General features: G+C 40.9%; 1 protein-coding gene across 5 annotated transcripts in view; it reads left to right on the forward strand.

The window, feature by feature from the left end:
• Positions 1–14,532, forward strand: part of FGF13 (fibroblast growth factor 13) — a 348,716-nt gene that overhangs the window by 242,400 nt on the left and 91,784 nt on the right. Inside the window, exon 1 of one of the 5 annotated variants that reach the window (XM_084639099.1) lies at positions 6,812–6,857. The exons of the other annotated variants lie outside the window; for them this stretch is intronic. Within the exon in view, the coding sequence (XP_084495225.1) occupies positions 6,827–6,857 (31 nt within the window). The 5' untranslated portion in view covers positions 6,812–6,826. Of the gene's footprint in view, positions 1–6,811; positions 6,858–14,532 lie in introns of those variants that run through there. 5 annotated transcript variants of the gene reach the window in all.

Below are 14,532 nucleotides of genomic sequence, written 5' to 3' on the forward strand. Positions count from 1 at the left end.
TTTTCCCACGCACCAAATAGCTGAGGCCGTGTAGCAATTTCCTCTCATTGGTGTGTTCTGCAAAACTATCCACCAAATTATCTGTGTTTTGTGATCAGTCCCCAAAGTTAAAGAGGACTTGTGACCGGTCAGACAAGTCATGGGAGGTGTCTTTCATGTTCTCTAAGTGGGCAAGAAGGTCCATTGCTAAGACTTGTGTATGCCGATGTAAAATAGACTTTCGGATTTGCTTTCCCTCATACGATAGGGTCAGGAGAACTCCATCCCAAAGTGTTCATGGAATGGTAACACAAGCATACATGGTATAGTTTTGAGTGAATATTTGGGGTGGGGGTGGAGGCCTGCCAGCTCCTGAGCTCACATACGATAGAACAGGGGTTCTCAAGCTTTTTCTTTAAGGCCTGCCCAACATGCTATAAAAACTCCACGGCCCGCCTGTGCCACAATAACTGTTGTGCATATAAAAGCCAGGCCTAGAGTTAGGGGGTGACAAGCAGGGCAGTTGCTTACAGCCCCACACCACAGGGGGCCCCATGAAGCTAAGTTGCTCAGACGTCAGCTTCAGCCCCAGGTGGCAGGGCCCCGGGCTTCAATCCCATGCGGTGGGGCTTCGGCTTTCTGCCCTGGGCCCCATTAAGTCTAATGCCAGCCCTGCTTGGTGGACCCCCTGAAACCTGATGGCAGCCCACCAGGGGGCCCCGGACCCCTGGTTGAGAACAACTGCTATAGAATAGAATAATGAGAGCACAACGGGTTACCATTTGGCAAGTAGAATGGCCACACTGAATCACGGGTGATCGGCCATAGCCATGTGTTTAAAGCAGAAAATAACGATTGAACATGTTGTAATACCTAGGACAGCGTACAGTCTGAGCATTCACTGTTGAGAGACACTCAGTAATTGTTAGATAATGCTGCCACATCCAGGTGTCCTGCTGCAATGTGGACATGCCGCTGCAGGAGAGCAATAGTTCTAGTTGGCTTTAGTGGTGTATAGATGTTTTGCTTCTTTCCCAGTCGGCAAAGACCCTTCTCATTTGAATGGAGTAAGAAAGAGATTTAGGGAGATGAGTGAAGTGCTGGCGAGACAAAGGAGTCCAGAGTTCAGACGTGTGGAGAAAGCACCAACTGATCATATTAACATGCTCCTAAGGAAGGCTCCAGGAGGAATCTTATCACTGCCTGGTAAATCTGCCAGGAAGCCTGATCTTTCCCTTATTATTATTCATGATATAGTTATTAGTATTATTTAATGTTTTATTAGTGTTGCCCAGAAGCCCCAGTTTGGATCAGTGCCCTACAATGCTAGGCCTTGAAATATTGCAACGTTTTCTAGCGTGGAGGAAGCACAGCCCAGTGATTAAAGCACAGGGCTGAAAGTTTGGAAACACGGGCTTTGTTCCAGCTTCTGCAACAGACTCAAATACCCTGCGCTAGCCACTGAACACCTCTTTGCCTCCGTTTCCTCATCCGTACAATGGGGAAATTACTGAAGGCACATTGGGCTAAATTGCCTTACAGGAGCAAACCCCAATGGTAGAGAACAGTCCCACAATATGTCCCTCTTTTTTTCGTGGCATGAAGGAGAGTTGCTGTAACAGGCAAGACTCCATTTGTGCTACTCCGTCCTGGTTTTCCCCACTGGCATAAGGTACATTAGCAATGAGAGAGCTGTACCAAAGCATCTGGGCCCTTGGCATCAGAACTACTTGCAAGAGGCAAGTTAGCAAGATCTGGCTTGTTGATTTCACTTTGTTTTCAAAGTGTAGGGCCCATCCCTGCAGATCCTGACTTCCCAGTGTGGTGGTTACTCGAACTTGCACAGAAAGGGAACGCGAAAAGGGTGTGAGCGCTCCTCCTTTGCAGTGCCATGTTAGGGTCGCATTCTACCTTTGATTTTTCTTCAAAATAGCTTGAATTCCTTGCAGGCATTTGAACCTTTATGTTTGCCTAACATTCAAAATGTTGTCTTCAGCTGTACACCATTGCACCACTAGGGGGCATGTGGAATCAAGACAAGGAAATGTTAAATCTGTTGCTTTTAGTCATGAACAGAATAAAACGTTTTAAAGCAGACACATGCCATTTGCATATTCTTGGAACGGAAACAATATTTGCAGCCTCACCTTATTAAACTACTTCACTCTTGCGGTCTTATTCCTTCCTTTTGACTGCATGACATCTGGGGCCAAACAGAAATACTGGCATGGAATAACAGATATTCCTACTTCTGTCCTGCTAAATAAGATCAAGACAGAGTTTGAGTCTTTATAATTTGGGTACAATTCAATGTAGTTCAAAATCCCTCCCAAAAATATAAATATAATTAACCTTAGAATTATCTCTAAATATCAATAAGCACCAAAACCCTAAATGTCATATTGTTTAAGGGTCACAGGCTGAGTGACAGGGCAGTGTATTATAGTCTATTTATTCCCCGTTATACAAAAATACAGGAAGGCCGTATACATCCTTGATGTAATTCATCCTGTTTTGCTGGCAGCCTTCTGTTGCATTAGCAGATTAACCCTGTATCCTATTACCAAGAGAATGCCGATGCAGTAATTCTACTCTTGCTTCTTGTACTTCACTTGCAACAATTTGTGATCATATAACAGCATGGAAATCTGTATTTGGGATGTTGAGCCCAATAATACACCCAGAGAAGCCAATGAGAATTTTGGCATTGATTTCATTGGAGCAGGATTAGGCCCAATCCTTGTTTCCTGGGTAAGGAAATGAATTTGTCTCATCGAGGGTCTCGATGGGTCATCGAGGGTCTCAGTTCCAGAAGACTTTCCCCCAGGACTCAGCAGATTTACTAGTAACCTGTCTGAGCCTATTCTGCAAAGAAATTACAGAGTCACCAATAAAATACTTTCTCATGGCAAAACAATGATGTACATGGTTTCTTTTGAGCACACGCAAATCTTGTTTTGCTATGGTTGGCCCTGTATTTGACAATGTCCCTGACTTAAATATTGACTAAAGGAAGTTTGCAAAAAGGGAAATATCCACAAACACCCGCTAGATGTGCCTATGGTGTGGTAGAAGTGGAACGGATGGGGCTGATCAAGAGTTTTTTTAGGAATTGTTTTTTCTTTAAAAAATGCTGATTCTTTGAAACCAAAACTGTTGCAAAATAGGGTGAGGTTTGATGAATTTCCTGACTCCAAACAATTCAAATGATGAATCATAGTAGTACTTTTGAGAAAAGAGTTTTAAAATTGTCAAAATATTTCATTTTGACATTTTCAAAACAAAATATTCCAGTTCAAACTGACTTTTCATTTAGAAATGTATGGTAATTTAGATTGAAAAAAAGATATACAAAAAAAGAAAAAGGTTTACACTGAAACACAACATTTCCATGGACCCAACATGGAAAAAAAAAAGATTTTTTGGTTTGTGGATATTTTTAGATTTTGACCGTTCATCCCAATTCAAGATGGGAGAATTGTTTCCTTCTCCCACCCCCAGGTCTAAAAGCTAATGTGATATACTTCTCCATTTTCCTGAGCTCAGGAAACCTCTCTGCATGGGGGCGGATCCAGACCTGTAACCTCTTGAACCTTGCCAGAGGATGGGTTTTCTGATTAGATCTTAATTCCATACTGGTCCCTCATGCAATAATGGACTCAGCTAAGATCTCCAATCCATACCCCTCCTGCAAGCTTTGAGTGGGATGTGCTGTTTGAAATCTGAATCTGAATTTGGCAGCTTGGGCCCTTCTCAAATGAAAACTGCACTCTGCCCTAAGTTAAAACTCCACGAGGCCTGCTTCTCTTTATAAGCACAACTGCTCCATTTGGGAAGGTCTAACAAATCCCGCGTCACACTTTGGAGGTGTGTTCTGTGGAAGTGGACTAAAAAACACCTGTCAAAGTAAGCATCAAGCTTGAGGAATTGAGCCAAGGAGTGCACCCCAAGGGAAGGCCAAGAAGTAGCTCTTTGCCATCCCAGCCTTTCCAGACACTGCTGGCTCAGGCTCAGAAAACCAGTCTCCGGTTCCAAACTCCGCTGCCTGTGTGTTGGTGGTGCGCAATGCGATAATGCTGCCAGGTCTGGGAGTTAGGCGCACATCTCTGAAGATCCTGCAGTTTGGCAGCAGCCAATGAGTATTTCACTGCGTATTGTCACTTGATGTTTATTGATTCCTTAAGAAAGAAAGAAAATGGCCATTTCCTTTAAATACATTGTGGCCTTTTCGTTGCGGAGCCTACAGACACACTTCAGGTGCTTTAAATTGACACTCTGGTTGACACAATGGAACGTCACAACTTTCCAGGTGCTTTTAGCAGCACAGCAGATATATTGGGCCATATCATAACTGGTGTAAATCAACATAACCCATTGACCTCAGTGGAGTTGTGCCCATTTACCCCAGCTGGGGATCTGGCCTGTGGTCTGCTAGATGTACTTAGTGTGCTCTGCAGAAGCCAAGAGGTCAAAACAAAGAGTAAACAATGGAAAGAAGCTTTATTTACTGTTATTAATAAAACAGCAATCCATGTTGCTATGCAATGACCACATTAGGTTGCATTAAAGAACAGTTGAGCAAAGGTTGTTTGTAATACATCATGCAAAATTATCTATTACAGACTCATTAAAAATTGTTTGTGGCTCTTTTAAACCATTTTGGGAGGTGGCTGCAAGGGATAGGGACTACGTTTTTTAAATTTTAATGAGGACTGGTTAAATTTCAAGGGCTTGCTGTTCCAAATGCATGTGGGCTTTGCAAGAAGGGAGAAGTATTGATTGGTGCATGCAGGAAAGAATTGGTTTACAAAGTATAACTCTAACAATCATTGCAGAGGGGTAACTGATGCCATTCTAGAGGACTGGTTGGGTGTGGGTAATTAGTATCCTGAGATAAATCCTTTACCCACAGGTCTCTGCTTTGAAATCAGTGCATGTCAAAAGTTTGATCATGAATTTTCATGTAGATGATTATTTGTTAATGCAATTTCTAAGAGAGAAATTTTTATCAACATTCAATAGTTTTCCTGTTTAAAATGTTTGTCGTCCAGTCTGGGAGGTGAACCAATACCAAGTGACCTGTCACAGATCATGAATATTGAACAGTGACTAGTCAAAAGGTGTTTGCAAAAGGTGATTGGCTGAATTTTTTTATATATTTTTTTTTTCAGTGAAGAAGGATGTTGATAAATTGGAGAGGGTTCAGAGGAGAGCCACAAGAATAATTAGAAGGTTAGAAAACATGCCTGATAGTGATAGGAATTATTTTGGGGCAGTCCTACGGCCTGTGTTCTATAGGAGGTCAGACGAGATGATCACAATGGTCCCCTCTGGCCTTGGAATCAATGAAACTATGAAACACTTGTGAATTTCAAATACATCAGTAGAAATCTGAATCAATAAACAGTGAATACAAAAATCCGTAATTTACTGGGCTAACTCAAGGAATAATTTGACAAGCTCTAACCTCGAGACACAAATTCAGTAAAGGTAAAAATTTTAAAAGCACTTAAGTGCCTAAGTCCCATTTTCAGCAGTGGGTTAGCTGGGGTGCGAATGACTGCTTGGGTAGACGCAACCACTCTGGCTGTACGCTAACCAGCTCAGCATAGGCTGTACGGGCCTGCCTGACCCCCTATCCTCCCTCCCGCCTCCCCCCCATCGGGTACATACTCATTTGTGCAGCTGGAACTGATGCCTGTGTCACGGTGTGCTCACTTCTGTTTTTAGCGAGCTAGCTAGAGTTCAGCTAGCAGAGACCGTCTATACGAGCTGCCGATCACGCTCCTGGCTGCAGGGGAGAAGTATCCTTAGGCACCCAGTATCTTCAGTCTCATCAAAAGTCAATTTTCACTTTTGAAAACGTGGTTTAGGCTCCTTAAGTTACTTAGGTGCTATTGAAAATGTTACGCTTCAGGAAGGACTTAAGTCTCATTGACTTCAGTGGGATGTAAGCATGTGCTTAACTTGTTTGCTGAACAGGGGTGAACTTAAGTATGTGCTTAAGTACTTTGGTGAACAGGGGCTTTCATGAGTATTCCTTCAGTTCATGGGCTTGCACGGTAACTGTGGTAAGAAGTTGGCTGATAGTATTTACAGTACCATCTCTTCCGAACTGACTCCTACATCTGTGTTCCACTTTTTACCACTACATTCTGAAGATCCCATTTGTGGACCCAACTAGAATGGTTTCACTATGTTTTTCACTCAGTTTTAAATGTAAATAATAAATGATCTTTGTGGATTTTTAAAGGTTAGGCTAGAAATGTCAGTAATTATCACAGGATAGTTAGCAAACGTTATTCTTGTAAATGCTTTCTACACTTGTAGCATTTACTGTTCATCAATAATTCAGCTTTGAAAAAAGAATAATATATTTTCGACTTCACAAAAGCTATTGTGGAGCTATTCATATTGCAAACTGCCTTACAATAAAAGGCATCAACCAAACCAAGGAGCAGGCTTCTAAGGCTGGCTTAATGCACTGCAGCATCCTGTTACAATCATTTTTTGTAATTCTAGAAGACAGAAAATAAAATTTTACACTCGAAAATAATACGTTTAAGTAAATAGTATAGAAGAGCCATATGTTTGTCCAAGAAATGGTTAGACGTTGCCAGAACAACACTGCTACATTATGAATCTTTCATGAGCTCTGAAAGTCATAATGGTCTGTCACTAATGCCCATTAATGATCTCTCTATACCACGAGTCTGGGTTTGATGTTTCTGGCTGGTACCTTAGAGAATACTTTCAATATGCCTTAAACTTTCTCTGGTCTACTCTCTCTGTGTCTGCTCCAAATGTAGACGGCAACTGTCTGGGTAGGATCAGCTTGTAAGGAATCATGGCTTTGGGATTAAGAAAGTCTTATTCAGGTAAGATGTATTTAAGCAATATTTTTTAGAAGAATAAACTGGAAGGCTTTTTCCTGGCAAGTAATCCTTCTGTAACAATGAGAAGGAAGTGGATGAAGGTTTTAAGGCATAGTTTATATCCTAATCATTCAATCCCTCTTCTTTTCCCTCGGTTTGGTTACTATGTAAACGCACTTTTGTAAAATGAAGAAAGCAACTGTTATGGTTAATCCATATTGATTGGAATGGTAGATAGTATCACTGCATATCGCTAAAGCGGCATGGTGTCCCTGTTTCAACAGCAATAGTTAAATAAATGTGGCATGAGCAGATTTACTGGCCTTTAAACATTGCATGTGAACTTCTTGCGATGTCTAAGGCTATTTTTTTCTTTAAAGTAAGTAAAATATGGGCACTGGTTCACAGTCTATTTTAATTCCTGTTACATGGGAATACTGCAGCTAATGTCAGCGAAGGGAAACATTGCAACTGTGTTGATATCCTTAAAGCATTTTTTTAAATTAAATATGAAAATGTAGGCAACAATGCATTTTAACACAGTTATTCTGTTGCAAATGACTTCACTAGATATAACTAATATCTCCTTAATAGTGAAAATGTGTTCTCCCCCTTCGCGATATGAAATGATCAAATTATTGACTGAACCAGCGCCCTTTAGCTGCCAGAGAAAAACAAACCCAAGAAGTCCTGAAAAAAGCCTCTAGAATCAAGCCATAACTAGAACCTCAAGCTATATATATATATATATATATTTGAACTGTACTGTTTTCTTGGGTGTCTATAATGCTTTATTTGAAATAGACTACCTTTTGGTAAATGGCATGTGACATCCATGTTATTGCTCAATGAAATTAACACGGTAAATATAAATATGGAGAGAAAACCAACTGATCTGAAATGACTGATCAATTTTTTTTAAAGTATTACCAAATGTTATCTCTCACCCTTCTAATTCCAGTATTAAACTACTAATGGATACATTTCCTCTAATTTTAAAAAAATAGTTATTAAAATACATGCTTTCTAAACAAATAAGTGATTTCCAAATCTCTGTTTTTCTTTAAAAAGTTGTCTGGCCATATGAGGCATGAAATAAATATCAGTGGGTAGCTATAAAGCCAGAAAATGGTAAATTAATGCCAGTTCAAAGCTACAAACCAAATCCTTCTTTTGTTACTCACACAGCAGTCCCTCTAAGCTTTATGTTTGATTAAGGTTAGCAGGATTTGGCCCACAGGGCCTGATTCAAAGCCCACTGAAGTCCATGTAAAGGCTGTTGATTTCAACAGGCTTTGGAGCTGGACCTTAGATACCATATAATCTCATGCCTGAATCTGTAGATAAACTAGTCAGCACCATAGACAGAGGATAAAGCCCTACTAAATCCTCCAGTAGAAATGATGCTGACGATTAATTTCATTAGATAACAAAATGATTTTAACCCGAGTTGATAAGCATTTCTACTTACATGTAGCAATTTTAATTCAGATCAGGTATGTATTATCTCCTTGGTGGAAGTATTGTATAGATCTACTGATTTGAACTTAAGACTTTAACAGGGATAGTGTCTGGATTAACAAAAAAGAAGAGGAGTACTTGTGGCACCTTAGAGACTAACCAATTTATCTGAGCATAAGCTTTTGTGAGCTACAGCTCACTTCATCGGACTAACACGGCTGCTACTCTGAAACCTGTCTGGATTAAGCAAATCTAAAATGGATTTGGGTTAAATATAAAAACCCAGCAACTCTTTCTTCCTATTTGAACTCTGTGCTTTCAATATCACACACCTTTGCTGTTGATTACAGCTTTAGGTACTATATACATATTTTGTAATTAAATATCACCAGTAACAGAAGTTAAAATGGAACAGGAAATTGCAACGACCTTGTTGTGGTAGTGACAAGAACTAACTCTAGGTGGCCCTCTTGTTTCTGGTTTTATCAGTAACTTGATGCATCTGGCCTTTTACTGAATATGATGGACACTTTTCTTCTTTGTTTATTTCAGAACTGTTTCCATCTAACTGTTGTGTAGGATGATTCAGTGATAAAAACCTGTGGGTTTCATTCAAAGCCCCCTGAAGTCAGTGGAAAGATTTTTGGATCAGAACCCTTTATTAAGATTCAGATTTAAACCAGTAATAGTCAAGAAATTCAGAATTAAGGTTGAAAACCTGAGCAAGACATGTTACATATGACACAGCTGTGAAAGAGGGAGAGAGAAAAGAAAGGACTGAATGAGACGGAAAGTTCTCCATGGAATTACAGCTTCAGCTCCGGATTTCATTCCATTCGTATTCCTCGGTCACAGTCTCGGTGCGGCTGATTGTATGTCTGGATTGTATCCGCAAGTCTAAATGGAGAGAGGGGAAGAAAAATAGCTCTAGCTTATGTTTAAAATGTTCCATAATTATCAAGTCTGAATTATTTTCAGAGGTGTTGGGCAGTTTCAGTTACCGCCAACGGGAGCTGCCAGTGCTAAGCCCCTCTGAAAATCATATATTTTAGTCAGATTGACAACAGTAAGGCTGCTGATGTGCTGAGACCACTACCTATTGTGCTGACCAATATTATCTCATTGTTTCCTTGTGCTCCCTCATCTGTCTATATCCATTTGTTATCTGTTGTCTTCTACTCAGATTGTAAATTGTTTGGGGCCGAGACTGTCTCTTTTTTCTGCCTTTGTACAGTGGGGTCCTGCTCCAGGACTGTGCTAATAATATGATATTCAGTATGATAATGCAAATAATAAATCATAGTTCAGGCTTTGATCCTGCAAGGTGAACTGTGTGCGCAGACCCTTGGGCCCTTTGACTTCAGCAGGGCTCCATGCGAGTGCACTATTCGACCAGGGCAGAATCAGTTGCAGGATCAGGGCCTTAGACTGTAGAACTTGTGATTGGACAAGTACTTAGATTCTCAACCTGATCTTTCGGCAACTTGTGAATATTGGAGTTGGGACATCATCTGCATGGGCCAGTGGGTGCACTGTTTCCTGGGATCTTGCCATTTGTATTCATAAACTATGTGACTCCAGCTCTGCAGCTTGGATGGGGTTAGGTCCTTCTTCATAGTCTTAGTTTATAAAAGATGGTCAAGCAGAAGTACTTTTAAATAATTCAGAACATGAGTGCACTCCATTTTCTTTGCTATTTCTTTGCGGGAACTCACACAGTCAGTTAAGCTGTTTCCATTCATGGAAAAAAGCTCCTTTCATTGCAGCCTTTTAATCCAAGCTAAATGTACGTATGCATAACCGCAACAAGTGTTGCGTTAGTTGTGTTACTAACAGAATTGTGCATTTGATTTGATAAACAAGCCTATGAATCTATTTTGGATCAGTGTCTAGATCTTTCAGACATTTTTGCTGTAAACAGTGACAGAACATTTCAACTTAATTTGCTCTTCCTCGTATTTTTGCAAGTAGTAGAGTGAGATGTCAATGATTCATGTCAATAAGGACTCTATTGAAGACAGGAAGATACTTCTATCTGTAACCTTTAAAGTTTATACTGTGCATGATTGCATATGCACACATGTACACCTATTTAGCCCTATAATATGTAAAGAAAGCAAAGATATTAAATGTATGTGGTGGTTATCAGCATGACTTTGGGATGGTTGTCAATGGTAAAGTTATCACATCAGTGAGTTATTCAGGTCATACCGAGTGAGTGCTGTAAATAATTTTATACTACACATGTAATCATGTATTTTAGAACATAAGAACGGCCATACTGGGTCAGACCAAAGGTCCGTTTAGACCAGTATTCTGTCTGCCGACAGTGACCAATGCCAGGTGCCCCTGGCAGGTAATCATCAAGTGATCCATTCCCTGTTGCTCATTCCCATTATTTTGTTTATGCCACTTATTTTGCAGCAAGAATTATTTTACAAAGCTTTTTGAAGAGGATTTTATTTAATTGGCTTGATATTATTTTTTGTGTCCTGCAACGTGAAAAAGCCAGGAGCCATATCACCCTGGGGCAATTGGCATAGACTTTAGAGAGAGAGAAAATAGAGCTAATAAAGTTTAGAATCCTCAAAAATAGATTTTTGGCCATCCAGATTGTATCTGACAATCTATGGGGTCTAGAAAGAAAACCATTTGAAAGGAAGGATTTCCAAATTTTCTCCAATGGTGAAAGATGCCATTTCTAGTCCAGCTTGTCCATGGGGTATTGAACTTTCAGCCTGTTACCAGTCCATGATTCAGTATTGACCCTCCTGACCCTCAGTCCATTGTAATTGTGGGGGGAAAGAAGGATTATTTCCTACATTTGGAACATTTTTTTGGTTGTGGTTTGCTTTTTTAATAAATGCCAGCTGTTTGAAGCTGCTCCGAGGTTTGGATGGTTAGAAATAGCCCAAGCTGAGATGAATTTTGAAGGCAGAATGCAGGTGAAGCAGTCACTTTATTGCACAGATCTTTCCACGTCATGGTGAGAGAGAGAACTGAATGTTCCTGCAAGCTTTTGGATTGATACAGCTTAAGACCTGAACCCACAGAACAGAGGGGAACAAAACAGAGGAAAGAGACGGGAGCTTCATTGCTTCACCAGTGCATCTCATTTGTGGCCTGGAGGGATCAGCTCTTAGGGAGATTGATGGATGTGCTCATTCAGAATGTGTAACTAAAGCTGGTCTGGAAATGGTTTCCCTCCCCAAAAAATATTAGATAAAAATTTTCTTCAAAACTTTTCAGTTTTTCGTCAAAAAAGTGAAAACTCCAAGCCCAAAAGTTTTCAGGTTTTTCACATCACCCCAACACTATTCTGATCAGAGAGCATTTTCCATGAAACTGTATGTTTCAGCCTAAAGACAATTGCAAATGAAAATCTGAATGCTGTACATGCAACACGGATGTAACTAAAGCAACCGGATTTTTCAGTTGAATTTTGTCATGAATTAGAGAGTGTTTTGCATAACGGGCTCTTGTCTCTGTGGGTCATCTCAGCAATTTCTGCATTTGATGGACCCTTTCAAGCCACCAGCCTCATCAGGAGGAAATGATTTGATAAATATTTCCCTGGTAACCTCTTTGCCATTGTTGACTCGCTTTAACTTTACAATTCGTTTTGAGTTCACGTTTAACCAAACTAAACAAACTAAACTTGTGTTGACTAAACAAAGGCAGCGATACAGGTTCAACATGAATAAGTGATGTCAAAATCAGGCTTCCCAGCATGCTGTGCTGGGACATGGACTAAGGTGGGCTTCAGTGGAGTTACACGAGCCATACATCTGGGCCACTTGTGTAACCCCCTGTTTGGTCTGTGTAGCACATCCTCATCTGTTGGCTGGACCACAGAGAAAACGAGTCTGCTACAGGTAGGCAGAGTTGCTCCTTTAGCTCTTGTAATAGAGGTTCATGCTTTTAGCACTGGAGGTCCTAAGTTCAATCCTTGGTGAACCATGATTTTGCTTGCAAGAATAAAACAAGTAGGATTCGGCCCCCAGTCTCTGGCTCTCATCCAGCTGCCCTTCCTTCCTCAGGCAAAACTCCAAATGATGTTAGAATGATCGGCTAAGATTTTATAAAACCCTAAAATAAATATAATTGGCTTCAGCTGGAATCCAACCTAAATAAGGACGTCGACATGATGATGATTCTAAAGTTTCTCATTGCACAGAAGTAGGTGAAGTACTTTACGGGGCCAGCAACCCAAGGTTCCCGCCCAGAGAGGTTGACAAGTGAGAGTAACAGACGGAAAGGAGAGAGGGAGTCGGATGAGAATTGCGGTGATTGGATCTCAAGGTTTGTCAGTTAAGTCATGAGCACGTGCTGATGGCTCCATGTTAGTGAGTGTTTTAGATCAGTGCTTGAAGGTGATATGATGGGTAAATTGTAAGGAAGGGACTAGGCCATACATTTGTGCTGTGTTTTTAATTAAAATCTTAATATCATGTTTATATAATAATTTGACTTAATTTAGGGGATCTAGTTGCAAACACATGTTAGGGACCCTAGAGCTACCTAGTCACCTTATGGTATTGCATGCCTCAATTCTAGTTCAAGTGATGCTCATTGTCTGAAAAATGGTGCTTGGTGGGTGAAGTGTTACCAAAGTGATCTAAATCTCTGTGTCTTTATGTAGCAACAACCTGTTCCTAGGCTTTCTGATGGGGTCTGCTTCCCTGGAAATGCATCTAGCATGCTAATGGAAATTTCAGTAAGAATAGTAACAGATGTATTGCTCCTTACTTGCTGGTGAAGAAGAACATGTGCATGAAATTGTTCTTGATTTCATGCTCAGAACATGTTTCAACTTGCTGCAAGCAGAAGCTTTGGTTCTAACCCCTAATGTTATTTTGCTCCTATTTTGGTTAATTCTTGTGAACCGTCCAGGAGAAAGAATGTGTCTAGGTTCATTAACAATCTTTCCCTTTTTATACTTTTATCCTACTTTTCACCTAAGGATCACCAAGTGATTCACCATTATTAATTATTAATGCAGAATGCTTCACAGCACCCTTGACTGGTAAGTGAGTATTATTATATTCATTATAATATGTTTGTAATCATTCAATACGATGAGTAAACAAGGCCCAGACCGGCTAAGAGCTGGATTGAGGCACACAACCATAGCTCCTTGCTGAGCACTACATGACGCATTGTACCTGAAGTGGGCATAATATTTCCTCGTGCTCCCAAAGACCATGGGGGAATGCAACCACTAGGCAATGGGGAGTATCCACTTCCCTCTCCAGCTGCTCGGCTCTAGCAGAACTAGGTAGCAAAGACCCTATGTCTCCCCTTTGCAGGGCTAACACGGCCAGCTCCCCCTGCAGAGTGGCGCAAGTGGAGACGATGCTGTAAGTGTTCTCTCCTTCCTTTATGCTCCCATTTGAGCAACGGGCATAATCTGGTCCTAAGTGACTTGCCCTAATGTTATACAGTGAATTCCCAGCGTTCTCTCTTACAGTGTAATCCTACATGAACACTGCCTCCCTTCTCTTATCAAATGTTGAGGCCAGATTCTCAGCTGGTGTTAATTGGTGTAGTTCCATGGAGGTCATGAAGCTAAGCTGATCTACACCAGTTAAGGATCTGGCCCTTTGGGTGTAATATGTCTCACGGTGCAATCTGTTGGCAAAGCCTCTCAATTTCCGGAAGGGCATTGCATACCAGCAGGACGGGAAGTCTCTTGGTATTCTGGAATCCAAGTCCCTTCCATTGGTTGGCTAATGCTGGTTAGTTTCTTTAGTTCCTCCCTGTACTTAGTATACCTGGATTCCCATCCTGCCTAACGCAAATAGATTTTGTACCACAGTTATGTGTGAAATTAAACAACTGGTTCAGAAAAGGTAGTCTGGTCTACAATGCCGTGAGTGTGCTTCTCTCTGAATAGGCAGAAGGTCTCAGAACCACAGTGCGAAGCTGTCCATTAAGTCTGAATCCTTGTCAGCAACACTAGAAAAATGGTACATACCAGATCTTACTTCAATAACAGGAACCAGGAATCACAGCAACAGGGCCAAATGAGCAAGCATCTTCTGAACAAAGTGGGGAGTGTGCTTGTGGGAAGTCACAGGAGTTCCATGGGTATAAGTGGGAGAAGAATGACTATAGAAGAGAGACCCCTTCTCAGAGCCAGCCCAGTGAGTTTATTTGCAGCGATGTCAAGTACCAAAAAGGAGCAAAGCATCCAAGTGGCCAGTGTGTTGCTATC

Source organism: Lepidochelys olivacea, assembly GCF_965140295.1.
Source record: "Lepidochelys olivacea isolate rLepOli2 genome assembly, chromosome: 9".
Classification (NCBI taxonomy): domain Eukaryota; kingdom Metazoa; phylum Chordata; order Testudines; family Cheloniidae; genus Lepidochelys; species Lepidochelys olivacea.